The sequence below is a fragment of the Octopus sinensis genome, linkage group LG17 (genome assembly GCF_006345805.1).
Source record: "Octopus sinensis linkage group LG17, ASM634580v1, whole genome shotgun sequence".
NCBI lineage: Eukaryota > Metazoa > Mollusca > Cephalopoda > Octopoda > Octopodidae > Octopus > Octopus sinensis.
This window is the reverse complement of record NC_043013.1, coordinates 43,469,046-43,486,705: the sequence shown is the minus strand read 5'-3', so window position 1 is coordinate 43,486,705 and position 17,660 is coordinate 43,469,046. Positions and strand designations below refer to the sequence as shown.

The following is a 17,660-nucleotide window of genomic DNA, read 5'->3' as shown; positions in this document are numbered from 1 at the left end:
AGCAGTAAACTCAAGACACTGCCCCAGCATGGCCGCATTCAAATTACTGAAACAAATAAAAAATGAATGAAATATTTTGATACTAAACTTCAATAAAGATATTATATAAAATAAAATTTCTTTTACAAATATAATGATTTATTCTTTTCTACTCAAGGCACAAAGCTGGAAATTTTGTTGGAGGGGGCCAGTTGATTAGATTAACCTCAGTACGCAACTGGTACTTAATTTATTGTCCCCGAAAGGATGAAAAGCAAAGTCGACCTTGGCAGAATTTGAACTCAGAACGTAAAGACAGATGAAATACTGCTAAGCATTTCGCCCGGCATGCTAACGTTTCTGCTAGCTCACCGCCTTAATATAATGATTTATTACAAAAAAATATGTTTGTTGTTGTTGTTGTTTAGGTTTGTGTTAGTTATTGTAATCATGTAATTATTGCCTGATAAAGGAACAACAACATAACATTCTGTGAGAAGCTTACAACATATCAACAATTATAAAATTAATCAAAGTATTCAATATTATAGATCCCTTACGGCCGATTTCATCAATTAGTTTTGCACTGAATATTAGCAAACTGAATGGTTATCTAATACTTGTGCTCTTCAGAGATGGCATGTATGGAAATGTCACATTTCCCACTTGCAGAATATTGTTTATGAAATGCCTTTTAGACTCCAAAAGACAAAAATTGCACTGATAATTTTAAAAGTCAATATTTGAAGAATTTTCTCATCGTTTTTTTTTATTGCTTTTTTTGGTAAAAATTGTTTTTTAAAAGATGTTTGTCCAAAATGTGAAAACACTTTTTCGGGTAAAAACACTAATTAGTTAGACATAGCATTTATCAGACATTTGATGTATGTGTATTCATAAAATAATTTTTCCTTTTAATCCGGTCATATTAGACATGTTAGTAAATGATGTTTAGTGTATTCCTTGCAGGATTCGTTTTTCTTTTACTGGAAAGTAGCAGGAAAAAAAATAATCCAGAAAGACATTTTATTTTAAGTAGTTACTGCGTCGCTTTCATCACTTAAAACCATCAACAAATCTATGTTTGATAAGTTCTTCAATGAGGGTAGGTCAAAATTTGGATTTTAAAAAATCAATCAATATTTAATTTCGTTCAACAAGCATTATGTTTTTTTGATCAACTTTACAATGAAGGTTTTAATTAAATTAATCCTTTGGATAACGACATATCTGAGATCATCCCTGATTTTATGACACAATCTTTCTGTATTAAAGTGAACTAAATTAAAATCTTCCATCAAAATTCCATGTTAGCTTTTGCTCCAACCAAAACAATAATGACAAAGTTGTATTTGTTTTGCAAGATTCTTTATGTGAATTTGTGTGTTGAAACAAATGTTGTTGTGTGTTTGGAGAGTGGTTACACCAATAATAATAGCAATAATAATAACAAGGGCAGACCTTACAGACCTCAGAGTGAGAGAGGAAATCACCAAGTCACTGAAAAGGTGGCGACCACCAACGAAAGAACTTTAACTAACAAACAGCCAATCAATTGTTTAACGAGCTCATTAACTCTTTTGTATCTAAACCGGCTGCATCCGGCCAAAATATTGTTTCTGTTTTATGTTCAAACTGGATAGATCCAACCTATCACACCTGCCCTACAATGTCATTCTAAAAACAAACAATCGTATCACTGTAATTCCAAATCTATGAAATAAAACATGATTAATTCAGAGAAATAATCTGAATGCTAAAGGGTTAAACAAAAGCTTGATTAGTTAGATGGTTACATATTTAACCAAATGACTAACAAGAAAGAAGCAGAATTGACCCAGTGTATGTGTTTGGCAGAAATGTTAGCATGCTGGGCGAAATGCGTAGCCGTATTTTGTCTGCCGTTACGTTCTGAGTTCAAATTCCGCCGAGGTCGACTTTGCCTTTCATTCCTTTGGGGTCGATAAATTAAGTACCAGTTATGCACTGGGGTCGATATCTGTCCTTGTTTGTCCCCTCTGTGTTTAGCCCCTTGTGGGTAGTAGAGAAATAAATTATGATTGGCATAACAACCCTTCCAAGAAACAACAAAATGCAAAAAGTTATTTTAGTTAAAAGTTTTCAATATTTTCAAAAATAACCAAACAAAAGACAATATATGTCAGTAGAAATATGGTAACAAAAGAATTGGTGAAGATTTGATCTGGTGTCTTTCCTTTTTTTTTATGAGCAAAATAAGTTTGTTTTCTTTTCACTGTTTTTGTCAGAAGAAAGTGTTTGCCTTTATAAGCTTTGCAAGCCCTCAATGACCAGTGAACTCAATATGAATGCTCTTATCATTTGTACAGTTGTAAGTTCATGTGCTGAGAATGAAATCCCAATGAGTTGATATTCGAGCAAGGAAAAATGTATGAGTATAGATGATAGGGTGAAGTGTTAATATTAGTTAATGAAATTATGCCATGTTTCAAGTTGTTCAGAAGATTCTTTCACTGAAAAATATTGTTCATTCAATTTTACTGCAGAACAAGTATATCGTTATGTTTAGGCTTTTTTGCCTCATTTTTTTCCCTCCACTTTTCAGTTGAAAATAAACCATAGCTGCTCAACATTTTACACTCAGGCTAAAGAGTCCAACGTTGAGATTTGGTTCAGTATATAATATCTCCAAGAAAATTCCAGTAAAAAGATTAAACACACGCACACAAACACTCACTCACTCTCTCTCTCTCTCTCTCTCTCTCTCTCTCTTTCTCTCACACACACACACACACACACACACAGAGTTATCCAGAGAAATTCGTTTCATTTTCATATTGTTGAGTATTTGCTTTTTCTTTTTTCCCTTTTTTTCTTCCTGAAACTTTCATGGAACTAAAATTTCATTCCAAATGGCAGAATATTTGTTTTTACCAATTTTGATGCTTAAAGCTTGTTGTCTTTGGAATGGTCAGGTGGCTTATATTTTGATGGAGCAACACACGCAAACTTTTGAATAAATTCAGTAAAGGCTTCTGAAATATAGAAAAATAAGTACATAGGATGAGTATAGATGTACACTTGTATATATATTACACACACATACACACACACACATGCAGATTAAGTAATACTCTCTTTACACTTTTACTTGCTTCGGTCAGTTGACTGCAACCATGCTGGAGCACTGCCATTATAGTCGAGCAAATCGACCTCAGAGCTTATTCTTTGTAAGCCTAGTATTCTATCAGTCTGTTTTTCCGAACCCCTAAGTTACGGGGACGTAAACAAACTAGCATCTGTTGTCAAGCGACGCTGGAGGGGGGGGACAAACATATACACACATATACATATTTATATATATACATATACGACGGGCTTCTTCCAGTTTCCGCCTACCAAATCCACTCACAAGGCTTTGGTCGGCCCGAGGCTATAGTAGAAGACACTTGCCCAAGGTGCCATGCAGTGGGACTGAACCCAGGACCATGTGGTTGGTAAGCAAGCTACTTACCACACAGCCACTCATTTCAAACAAGGCCAGCAATTTTAATTGATATCATCAACCCCAGCGTTTGATTGGTGCTTAATTTAGCAACCTGAAGGGATGAAAGGCAAAGTCAACCATGGTTGCATTTGGACTCTGTAAAGCCAGAAGAGATAATGCTGAGCATTGTGCTTAGAATGGTAACGGTTCTGCCAGGTTGCTGCCTTCTCGGAGTTTCATCTATGAGAATAAATAATGAATATAAATGCTGATATGGATTGAATGACGGATGGTTGGATGGGTCAATAGAGAGATTGATGGATAAACAGATAGAGTGAGAGAGAGAGAGAAAGAGGGAGGGAGGAAGAAAGATGGATAGATATATGGATAAATAAAGGGATAGATAGATATATAAAGGGTAAAGACCCCCTTCAGTCATGAATGACCATGGGATTGCACCTAGAAAGTTACCCTCCTAGACACAAGTCCGGGCAAGGTTGTTTATGGAAGGCCAGCAGTCGCCCATGCATACCAGCCTCCCCTCTCCACGCCACCAGTGTTATCCAAGGGAAAGACAAAGGCCGATACAGCTTGGCACCTGTGACGTCGCAACTCATTTCTACAGCTGAGTGAACTGGAGCAACGTGAAATAAAGTGCCTTGCTCGAGAACACAACACGCAGCCCGGTCCGGGATTCGAGCTCACAACCTCGCGATCGTAAGCTTGACACTCTAACCACTGAGCCATGCACCTTCACGAGGTAGATATATATATATATATATACATAAAGGTTAGTATCATCATCATCATCCTTCAATGTCCATTTCTCATGCGGGCATGGGTTGGACAGTTTGACAGGAATCAAATAAGAAAAACACTCATGCCAGCACCATGTAAAAATCACCCATTCTAGTGCCACATAAAAAGAAATTTCATAGTCAGTTTTGGCTTGGTCTCTGCAGCTGGATGCCTTCTCTAACACTCCACAGAGTGTACAGGGTGCTTTTTACGTGGCACCAGCATCCATACCAACGCTTTTAACATGGCACATTGGTTTTAGTATCTCATTTCTGCTGTGGTGGGTGTATCTTCTCGAGTATAGAAATGCACCACATATCCCAGTCCTCTGTCACCTCCTTTGTAAGGTTCAGCATTCTAAGATCTCACGGTGATTAAAAAACCGGTATATATAATTGAGGCAGTATTTAGTAAAAATAGCCATCTATGTATTATACTTAAGCAAGGTCGTTGCCAGTGCCACTGGACTGGCTCCTGTGCAGGTGGCACATAAGAAGCACCATTTGAGCGTGGCCGTTGCCAGTACCGCCTGACTGGCCCTCATGCCGGTGGCACGTAAAAGCACCCACTACACTCTCAGAGTGGTTGGCGCTAGGGAGGACATTCAGCTGTAGAAACTCTGCCAGATCAGATTGGAGTCTGGTGCAGCCATCTGGTTTGCCAGGCCTCAGTCAAAGGTGGTGGCCCAAGATGGCCACAGCCAAATGACAGAAACAAGAAAAAGAATGAGAAAAGATAGGTAAAAAAAAAGGCACACTTACCCATGCATGGCAACTGGACTTTGAAGTGGAGAAAAATGAAATAGAAGATAAGTCCTCCGATGATTAAAAGGAAGGCGTAGAGAAAACCCAAATCGGGATTTTGTACAATTGGTGCTACCACCAGATATACGGAGATGATGAGCATTACAACTGGTACAAGGATGAAAACCTTAAAAGAAGATAAAGGAGAAATTTTAAAAATTAATCTTGGTTTCATTGAAAACAAAAGGGATTAGCAGCTGAAAAATTTGATGAGAATTGTAATGCTTTATCTTTTATCGTGTATTTGTTTTAATCATTAGACTGTGGCCATGATGGGGCACTGCCTGAGAGAACTTTAGTTCAATGACGCAACCTCTGTGCTTATTTTCTTAAGCCTGGGCCTTATTCTATCAGTAAATTTTACCAATGTTACATGGATGTAAGCACACCAACACTGGTTGTCAAGTGTATATCTTCGTGCCTCTGTTTGCCCCCCCCCCCTGCTTGACAACTGGTGTTCGAGTTTCCATTCCCATAAGTTATCAGTTTAGAAAAAGAGATTCATAGAATAAGTATCAGGTTTCGAAAGCAAAACAAGTTCTAAGATCAATTCATTGAACTAAAAATTCTTCAAGGCAATGCCCCAGCATGGCCACGTCTAATAACAAAATCCACTACAGAAAAACTTAAATAAAAAGATGTCTAACATGTGTTCTGAAAATGCAATCTATAAACAGAAAAGCAACGACACGCAGAGACACAGCTTGCTTACCGTTGCTCCATCGGTTATGATGGTGAGTGTTCCAGTTGATCCAATCAATGGAAGAGGCTGCACGTGAAATTGCACGTGCAAGTGGATGAGTACACCACAGACATGTGTACCCTTAACATAGTTCTCAGAGCGATTCAGCATAACAAAGTAATGTGACAAGGCTGGCCCCTTTGAAATACAGGTATTACTTATTTCTTGCCAGCTGAGTGGACTGGAGCAATGTGAAATAAAGGGTCTTGCTTAAGGACACATAGCGCTGCCAGGAATCGAACTTACAACCTTACGATTGTGAGCCAAATACCTTAACCACTAAACCACGTTCCTACACAGGGACACAACATGATTTAACGATTAAGAAGTTCGATTTGTAACTATGAGGCACAGACATGGCTGTCTGGTTAAGAAACTTCTCAACAAACGTGGTTTCAGGTTCAATCCCATTGCATGGCATTCAAGGAACATATCTTCTACTGCCAATCCAGGATGACCAAATCCTTGTGAGTTTTACCAAGTTCAATCAGAATCTGAAAGAAGCTCTTCATGTATGTATATATTTGTATGAATGTATATATTGTATGTATGTTTATATCTGTATGTATGTATATATTTGTATGTATGTATATATTTGTATGTATGTATATATTTGTATGTATGTATATATTTGTATGTATGTATATATTTGTATGTATGTTTATATTTGTATGTATGTATATATTTGTATGTATGTATATATTTGTATGTATGTTTATATCTGTATGTTTATATTTGTATGTATATATTTATATGTATGTATATATTTGTATGTATATATTTGTATGTATGTTATATTTGTATGTATGTTTATATCTGTATGTATGTTTATATCTGTATGTATGTATATATTTGTATGTATGTATATATTTGTATGTATGTATATCAGTGCTTTTCAAACATTTTGCTGGAGCGGAACCCCAAGAAAACATTTCACTGGCTCGAGGAACCCCTGTGCAATAATTTAATAGTCTTATGCACACATATCTGCACAGGAGAATTAAAAATTACTGCCGATTTTAGCAGTTTTGTAACTTCTTGCGGAACCCCTGGACTGTACTGGCAGAACCCTAAGGTTCCGCGGAACCCTGGTTGAAAACTACTGATGTATATATTTGTATGTAAGTATATATTTGTATGTATGTATATATTTGTATGTATGTGCTCAGTTCCTTCTTTACTGATCAGCAGGTATTGTCTAAATGATGCAATGCGACATTCAAAGGCTGTTTTCTCTGACCTTCTGCCTCTGCCACCATCACTTCATCTCACATAAGAGGGCAACGCCTGGCGGACAGGTGTGACAAAGGTTGATCGACACCAGCAGCTTGCTGCAACCAGCCTCATAACTTCCAGTAAATGTGTTGAGTGCCTTTCTTTCGTTTATCTACTCATTCGTGGGTATGTGTGTGAGTGTGTGTATATATATTTATAAATATATATATATAGTTCGATTTGAAAACCCCACTAGAATGGCAGAAAGCGCTAATATATGATATATGATATAAGTTATATGATGTATAAAAACATGTAATATACAAATAAATATCTGTAAATATAAAACCATTCGAATTTCTGAGTACCTCATTTCTTCTAATATAAAATACCTGTACATCATCTCCAAACCTAATATATTTATATATATATAAATATATACATATATGTATGTATGTAGTATGTATGTATGTATGTATGTATGTATGTATGTATTATGTATGTATGTATGCATGTATGTATGTATGTATGTATGCATGTATGTATGTATGTATGTATGTATGTATGTATGTGTGTATGTATGTATGTGTGTATGTATGTATGTGTATGTATGTATGTATGTATGTATGTATGTATGTATGTATGTATGTATGTATGTATGCATGCATGTATGTATGTATGTATGCATGTATGTATGTATGTATGTATGTATGTATGTATGTGTGTATGTATGTATGTGTGTATGTATGTATGTGTGTATGTATGTATGTATGTATGTATGTATGTATGTATGTGTGTATGTACGTATGTATGTATGTATAGGAGAGTATTGTAGATCGCTTGAAGCATTGTGTATTGTTTGTAAAGAATAAAACGTTTTGAATGGTACAACATTCAAAGTACTGGTAGTCAGTACTTTTCTGGCTTTCATGTTCCAAATATTGGCACTAGCACTGGTACTACAAAAGCATTATGAGATATGGTTTTGTTAAATGCAGACAGCTCTGAGTTTCATATTTCCCATAGTCTACAGAAGTACTCTTTTGTTATTCTGACTTTACTCACTGCACCAATGTATGTAAATACTCTCATCGATTTCATATGCATGTGTGTGTGTGTCTCCTCGTCTCAATAACATGATATTTGTAAATGAGCATCCCTGTCATCCAAGCAGTGTTATTTATTCCTAATGTTCCGTGGAAATATATCTGCCCATAGGGAAATATTATCTTGCTTCAAAAACAGGTGAGGATTGGTAACAAGAAATATATCCACGTCTGCATGTGCGTGTATGTGTGTGTGTGTGTGTGTGTGTGTGTGTGTGTGTGTGTGTGATTGTCTACTTACCTTGAAAGGTCTGGGCTCATCTTTCTTTGTAAACCTCATTACTATAAGCGATAAGAAAGCCAGTCCATAGAAAAGCCAGGCAGTAAAACTGAAGAAATCAATTAGTGAAGATATTTCTCCTGGTATTATCATGATCAAAGCAATTATTGCCTGCAGATAAAGCAAAGAATTCAGTATTAGGACAGTTATAGTACAATGGGATGTTATAATTGTTTGGAACAGACATGGAAACAAAGGAGCTCCATCCATGACGAAGCTGTTCAATTTTGTTTCTTTTATTTCTTTTACCAGTTAATATATTTTTTCTGATACAGATTTTATTTAAAGTTCATTAGAGAGAGATTTGAGATTTGGAGGAGACATGAGGCTCCCTCATTGGTTCCAAAACAGGGCCTGGATATGGCATCACAAATTTCAGCAAACAGAACTAAAACATGAAATACAATCATTCAATAAAACTGGGTAAGATAATTCACTAAACGCTTGCAATTTTGATAGATTTGCATGTTTGGGGAGCAAAAAGTGTACAGTATGTACATCATATGTTACACACATACACATTCTCTCCCTCCCTATTTATATAATCAGTCGTTCATATATCTGAAAATGAAGCACATTCTAAAGCATTATAGCAGAAATATATTTTGTAAGAAGTTAAATGTTACGGGGCTGGTCATAAAGTGACCATTGGTTTCGTACCTATAAAGTGCTTAGCCGCATAGGTGACTCTGATGTATCGACTCTATGACCACCCATGACACTTCTTTATACAATCATAAGACTTTTCTATTTCTATTCCTGAGCGCTATACTAATACATTTGTTTGTTTGTACTCCACCTGCCTTCGTCTTTTGTTTTATTTCCCTTTATATATATATATATATTATATATATATATATATATATATATATATATATATATATATATATATATATATATACGCTTCTGATAGTCGTCCCTTGCCATGGTGGGTGCCTTTCTTACGTTTGTCTACTCACTCCGTGCACTGGTACCTTACAGGTGAGATCCCGTGCAAACAGTTGTGGTGCATCATAGGTACATATGTGTCATCTCATATAACTTGTCACAAGGTATATAATTCTTTATTTGCTGTTTCACTTATTTACATATCAATCCATTTTAGAAGTTGTCGTGTGCTGCACATTTATACAAGGAACTGTGAAGGGGCTTTGAGGCTTTGAACAACACACTACAAGGTGTGTACCTGAATGGTAAATCATTACTTATATATATTGATATTTAGCAGAGGGAACAGAATGACTCAGGGACCAAGAGTTTCATGTGTTGGCACTTATCAGCCACAAAACTTTCGGCACTTGAGTCACTCTGTTACTTCTGCTAAATATTAATAAAAATACACATATACCTATATTTTGAGTTCTATTTTCCTTGTTTCCATCGCCATACCCGTGTATATATAAGGTGCAATGGTTTATTCAAGACCTGACCAGAACCATCCAACTTATTTCCATTCAGCTTTCAAGCCTCACAGCAGAGCTTGGCTCAATGCGGTGCCATCACTTGCAACTGGCACTCAGCTTGATAATGACTACCAGTGCATTGGCATTTCCTTGAGGTTTGGTCTCCAGATCTGAGAGCCTCATGGATGCTACTTCGGATCCACAGTGGATTCTTTCAGCCTCACTCCACTGTCCTGCCGTCATAGTGCTGACCACTTTCTATGCCACCCTTAACAAGATCATAAATCAGGGCCTAAATGCCACAGGCTTCCCTTTCCAGCTCGAATCTGCAGGGCAAGACTGAGGGGATGGTAAAAGGCTGGATGGTATGACAATTTTCCCGTTTCGTGTTGGTAGGTCCCTCATCTGGGATGCCACAAGCTGTGACACCTTCCCCTGTGTTGTCAGCTACCAGCCCAGGCTCTGTTGTTCGTCAAGCTAAGAAAAACAAACTGTCAAAGTATAGGTCACTCTCCGACAGGTTTATGATCGAGCCTGTGATAGTTGAGACCTCCGGTGTTCTCGGTCAGGACAATCCATCCTTCAAAAACTCCATGCTTCCTGAAATTTGTGAACACTACTCTTGAAATATATATATATATACACACACACATGCATATATGCATACATATACGTACATATATATGTGTGTGTGTGTGTGTGTGTGTATGTATGGGTATAGGACGTCAAAAAACGTAAACAACATGAAATACGCAGACGAACTTGGCTATGTGAACAACGAGAGGAACAAATGGTAAACAAGACAAGTAACATAAAGAACAACCCTTCATCAGTTGTTGGCTGTCCATCAACTCCTCATTTCGAGCAATTAACAACAATATGAGGCTTCGAAAGGCAGTTGCTCCCGTGAACCAAAATAAAATTTGGGATTTGTGGAGGGTCAAAGTTGGTAACAAAAGCAGGACAGTGGAGACATATAACAAGCCAAACTTCGTAAACAACGGAAGATATATCACAGTCCTATCCAAGAGGTAATTGAGATTTGTCTTTACATGTTCAGCCAGGGCAGGTTTGAGTCATCTGTTACTTATTGATATACGACTTGACATTAACAGGACATAAAAAAGAAACTTTTATTGTGTGTCTGTTAAAGATTTTACTGTGTCTATGGGTTCTAGTGGTTAGAGTGTCAAGCATCTTGATCGTAAGATTGTGGTTTCGATTCCTGGACCGGGCGACGCATTGTGTTCTTGAGTAAAACACTTCCTTTCATGTTGCTCCAGTCCACTCAGCTGGCAAAAATGAGTAACGCTGCGATGGAATGGTGTCCCGTCCAACTGGAGAACACATACGCCATTGAAACCAGGCCCATGAGCCCGGCTAGGCTTTAAAAGGGCACATTTATTATTTATTATGGGTGCTAGGAAAGTGGATATCTACTAAGTGCAAGAATCTTCTACCTACATTTATCTTTCGAATTTTATATACCGTGATAAGAGGGATTCAATAACCCTTTCGGTTTTAATCTGGAAACTTAAAGACGAAAGGATCAATTTCGATATCGAGTGACAAATCCTCTCTAAATCCAAATCCTATATTAACGGGGTCTAAAAAACCTTCTGTGTGTTCTATTGAAAAATTGTATCTATTGAAAAACATGAGAACTTCCAACTGAATACATAAATTCAAGGAACGAGATTTTTCTGGTATGCCCATATTTCAGGAAACACATATTGTCGGAATTTAAAGGTAGTCCACCGGACACATAATAAACTATTGACAACTGGTTTACGTCTGTTTGACATTGAATTAGTGTAACGTTGGTTATCTTTCTTGGGGCTTTCTTTCTTGTCTTCTTTACAATTGTCTCTCGTTTAATTGTTTTTTACTCAAACTGACAAACGGTCTTGTTTTCATATTAATAAGTAATGGAATGAATTCATCATCATCATCATCATCATCATCATCGTTTAACGTTCGTTTTCCATGCTAGCATGGGTTGGACGGTTCGACCGGGGTCTGGGAAGCCAGGAGGCTGCGCCAGGCTCTAGTCTGATCTGGCAGTGTTTCTACAGCTGGATGCCCTTCCTAACGCCAACCACTCCGTGAGTGTAGTGGGTGCTTTTTATGTGCCACTGGCACAGGGGCTAGGGTAGGCTGGCAAACAGCCCCGATCGGTTGGTGCTTTTTATGTATCACCGACATGGACGTCAGTCAGGCAGCGCTGGCATCAGCCACGTTCGCATGGTGCTATTTGCGTTCCACCGGCACGGGTATCATAACTACAACTTCCATTTGATTTTTATTTTGATGCTGATGTTGACGTACTTGACTCAATAGGTCTTATTATTGATAAATTATTATTTCGCCCTGGGTAGCTGTAATTACAAGATTTGTGGGGATTTTTTTTAAAGATTATCTTTAATCACTTCACTGATCAAGTGTTTTTCTACATGTTAAAGCTTTACCATACGCATGCATACATACACACATACATTGTAAACAAACTTATAAGCCCCAATGTGTTGATATTCTATAGAATATAAAAGAATTTGTGAATGCAGGAAGATTGTGAAGACAGCTTAGAAAATTGGATCAACACCTTTACAAGGCAGCAAATACCAATTGGAGCCTTGCTGGTCACTTCTAAGGGCATTTACCTGATTTTCTAAGCTGTGTTCTCAGCCTTCCAGCGCCCAGGAATTTCTTTATTTTCACTACCCTCTTTCTCTCTCTCGCTATATATATATATATATATATATATATATATTGTACATACATTTAGTCACTCACTCACACGCATATGTATGCATGTATATATGTATGCATATACACACATAATTTAACAACACAATAGAATGAACATCTGAGAATACAGAGGTATCATATACTTGACTTACTAAGAATATAAGGGAGATGACAGGAGTTTTCTTCCTGATGTGAAGATAGGAGAGAACCTGTGGGAGATGACCCTCTCTGGCTGCAGCGTAAGTCAATCTAAAGATTACAAGATGAGACATTTATTGTAACAGTAAATACAGTAACAACAACACATACAATATCACAAATGTTTATATATATTGGGTCGTCCGGAAAGTTTGTGCCGTTTTATAGTAGCTTACCTTTCGACTTATTTTAGAACATGGTTGAGTTCATAAAATAGGATTTGACTACACCTCCATTTAGAGCACAGTTTAAGCTATCTTTTCGTGGAAGAAGGCTTATGTTCCTATAACCTGTGTTAATTCTGTAACCCTTTAAGATGGAAGATAAGAAAGTTCATTTTTGGCACTCGATGCTTTGGGAACCAGACAAAAATTGCTGCCGCTCGGCTGGGATGTGTTACCCCACCCCCCATATTCACCAGATATTGCTCCTTCGGATTTCCACTTATTCAGGTCTCTGAAGAATAGTCTTAATGGTAAAAATTTCAATTCCTTGGATGACGTAAAAAGATACCTCGATGAATTCTTTGACATGAAACCCCCTCAATTCTGGGAAGAGGGTATTTTCAAGTCAAAGGAAAGATTGAGACGCATTGTACAACAAAATGGTTCGTATTTAGTTGATTAAAAATGCAATGGCAAGTATTTATTGACCTTTTTCTTTCCTTTAAAAATCAGCACGAACTTTCCGGACAACCCAATATATATATTTATATATATATATATATATATATAACGGAAGGGAGAACACTATAGATAAGTAAATTAAGTAACATAACAAAACAAGTATTAAGGATTTCTCACAATAAAAATAACTAATATTGTTATTTTTGAATTAAGTGACTATAAATAGTATATGTACAAATTTTATAATTCTTTGAGAATTAACAAAATAATATTGTTGTAATAATAATATAACGTATAAACTATACAATACTATAATATTTTGGTTATTAAATTTATTTATTAAGTGAAATAAAACTAATTATCTATTATAATTGTTATCGTTATTATAATTATCATCAATTAATTAATAAATGAAATGGAAGTATTAATACATTTATTTATTTAGTATAATGAAAACATCTTATTTGTGATATGTAATTAATATTAATTCTAATATAATGATGTATATAACAGTAACTACAAGTATACGAGAATAGCATTAAAAAGATCAAATTCTGAATTAATCTGCCAACAATTTTCCAAATCCAGTAGAATAATATAGATTAAGATGATAAATCTTACAGATATACATATACACACACACACACACACACACACACACACACACACACACGCACGTATATATATGTATACACATTCATACATATACATACACACACATATACATATATACACACACACACACATATATGCACTTATTCAAAACACATACAAATACCCTCCCCTCACACATATATATACATACATATGAATATAGAGACTTCAATAGATATACTTGTACATGTACATATACATGCATATACACATACAAATACACACACACACACATATATATATATATACACACACACATGCACACACAAACACACACACACACATATATATATACATATATATATGCACAAACATATGCAAAACAAGCTATAAATAGCATCAGATAAATACAAACAACATGTACCCATGTATACAAATATATATATATATGCATATACTCAAATATATGATTATTCGTATATACATATACATGTACACATATAAATGGATACATATGAGTACAAATATAGACACTTAATAAAATTTTCTAAACACATATTTAGAATAGTGTGTACAAGATAGAACGCTCACACGTCTTTCATTAAGCAATTTCTTCTTAGATGTTAATAGATTTAATGTCCAAGGCAATTTGGTGAAAGGGAAAAAGGAGAAAGAAAGATATTAACGGAAAATCAAGAGTGGAGAAATATAGCGTGATAGATGAATTGGAATAAAGCTTAAAAGCATGGAAATAGATATATGCAGTGGAAATGAAATGTAAGAAGGTAGTTAAAGGTCAAATTTTATAGATTGGTAGAAATTACTTATAGGAACTAAAGGTATGTTTTTGCCAATGTTTATAATGATAAATGCATTCTTTAAACAAGTTCAGAAGAAAATTCTCTGAAAGCAGGATGAGAAATTGTTCGTCATTACAGAGCGGACAAAAAGATTTACCTTTATCATATGGGAAGGATCTAGATAGAATATTCCATTTCATATCAATTTGTTTATTATGTTCCTTTAGTGACCAAATTAATTTATTAATCCCAGAATTTTTGTATTTATTGATATGTAGAGTAATTGTTAGATATTCTTTTCATCAAGTGAGATGATGAACTACCTATGTAAACAAGACATCAGAACCAGAAGTAATTTTCTCTCTTCTCTTCCTTTCTTCACTACCTTTATAATAAACAAATTTATATGAAATGGAATATTCTATCTAGATCCTTCCCATATGATAATGTTTCCCAAGGCCTCACATTTTGGAGAACAGGTATAACTGATCAGATTGACTCCAGTACATAACATTGCTGGCGTTGTATCAGAATTTGAGACCCATATCAGCTGTCGACAAGGGTGCCAACACATGCGAGACCAATAGGATCGCTGTTGCAGAAGACCGCAGATAAGCCAGGAAGAATGGGCCCAGATTGGCCTCACTAGCCATCTGCAGACTCACAAAACAAGCCCACCCCCACCCCAGGATGACTAGATGGTCTTCGTCGCATCGGTGGACAAACTACATCGCTCCAAATAAAATGCAAGAACCTACATGCAGAAAATAGGAAAATATTTTGATAATCATGTAATAAACTTCACTGCCATTACCGTCATCATTGACATCATCTTCAACACCACCATCGTCACTTTCTCATCCTCCCCACCTCCATCTTCATTAATATAACCATCATCATAAACATCGTTACTATTATTAAGATGAAACAAAATATGGGCTGGAAACTTATACTCACCGCCCACTTGTGAAACAAATTCCATTTGTTGCGCCAAACGTTGACATGGCCACAGAAATTGGTATTATAATGGCAGCAACCCCAAGAACTCGATCAGCCCATAACTGGAAAAAAATAAGTATTCTTTAGAAATTTGCATCTTGAAGAATTTGTTTTATTTGTTTTTTGTTTTGTGTTTGACTGATTAATTAAAAAGAAGAACAAAAACAACATAGATCATATCCAAACCTTGTGGTGGGGTGCAGGAACTATCAGACCTGAATGTCATGTAAATAAATATAAATTTGTAACTGTGTACATTTTAAAAAATTTATTACGGAAAAAGACAGACAACAGTAGATAGAGGAACAGGGATAAATTGATAGATAGACAGAGATGGATAGAGAGAGTGACTGATAGACAGAGAGAGATAGAATGACAGATAGACACAGAGAGAGAAGCTGATAGACAGAGACAGACAGGCGGATTGACAGACAGATAGAGATAGATGAAAATAACCAGATATACAGTGTATAGATTTACAGTTAATCACACGGGCACTTTAAATTTCTTTTAAAACATTTTATTACATTTATATTTCTATCTTACAATTAACTAAATTAGCAAAGAATAATGGTTTCATATTTTTTTCTTAATAAAGATCTAAACTTTTAATATATGAATGTGAAAGAGATATTTGAATAACTGTAAACCTACTTTTGAGCCATCCTGTATAGAGATAGAGGTAAACAAATAGAGACAGGTGGTCTGATGAACAGAAATACCTATTCACTCTTTAGTTATTTCAGTTATTGGACTCGGGCCATGCTGCTCACTACCTTGAAGTGTTTCATGAAATATTCTTTTCTACTCTAGGCAAAAGGCTCGAAACTTTTGGGGTGGGGGCCAGCAGATTAGATCGACCCCAGTACGCAACTGATACTTAATTTATTGACTCAAAAAGAACCAAAGGCAAAGTCAACCTTGGTGCAATTTGAACTCAGAATGTAAAGACAGATGAAATACCACTAAGCATTTCGTCCAGCGTACTAATGTTTCTGCCAGCTCACCGCCTTTCCTCAATCAAATGTTATATTATGTATTATACTATTGGGATCTGTGGAAATTCCACTGAACAAAAAAAGATAAGAGAAGCTATTTAAGAAAGAAAGGATGATTTTTAATTTTATTTTACCAAATTATTTCACTTCCTGTCCCAATAATATATTATATGATTTTAAAACTTCCCTCTGCTAAGCACTTCAAATTTCTATTCCTCTCTTCTTCAACAAACTTTTTAACCATGTAATTCCCCTCTTCATAACATTTCTCTCTTTCTCTTCACCTTTCCTTCCCCACCCTACAGTACATCATTACCACTTCTCTCTCCCACTTTTCTCTCATCTTTTTCTCTCACTCTTCACCTCTCCCTTCAACTAACCATGTGATGCATTTGGCCTTAGTGTATTATTATACTCCTCTCTTCTTTCTTCTCTACTCACATTTCTTCTCCTGCCCCCTCTCACTTTTACTCCACCTTTCTAACTAACTAAAGTCTAATGGTCAAACAAACAAGCAGACTATTATTTAGATTGTATCATATTGAGCTACTAAATAACAGTTTTTAACTACTGTACAATCAATGGCTATGTCACCAATACCAGAAAGTAACTGCCCAACATTAAAACCAACATTCACAGCTTTGAAATGGCAACCCATATAAAACAGTGCCCCAAAGGTAACAGAGTTCTATGTAATTTGTTCATCCTGATCTGGGTATCAGGTGCCAAGCACTGCATTACATTTTTTCATTGTGTTTTGATGTTCGAAATTATTTTGATATTATGAGTGTCTCCACTTCCCCAATCTACATTTCATTGCTAGTCAATGGCTTAACATGGTACAGGTCTTTAAATTTCTTCATCAGTTTCTAGTAAGCCCTCAAATAGATCAAGTACTGATTTCA

General features: G+C 35.9%; 1 protein-coding gene across 1 annotated transcript in view; it reads right to left on the bottom strand.

The window, feature by feature from the left end:
- Window positions 1–2,189: 2,189 nt before the first annotated feature.
- LOC115220744 (b(0,+)-type amino acid transporter 1-like) overlaps window positions 2,190–17,660 on the bottom strand; it is a 40,604-nt gene continuing 25,133 nt past the window's right edge. Inside the window, exons 7-11 of the mRNA XM_036510204.1 lie at window positions 15,716–15,819; window positions 12,693–12,789; window positions 8,351–8,500; window positions 5,005–5,173; window positions 2,190–2,993 (exon numbers count right to left, since the gene is read on the bottom strand). Coding sequence (XP_036366097.1) covers window positions 2,905–2,993; window positions 5,005–5,173; window positions 8,351–8,500; window positions 12,693–12,789; window positions 15,716–15,819 — 609 coding nt within the window. The 3' untranslated portion in view covers window positions 2,190–2,904. The remainder of the gene's footprint in view (window positions 2,994–5,004; window positions 5,174–8,350; window positions 8,501–12,692; window positions 12,790–15,715; window positions 15,820–17,660) is intronic.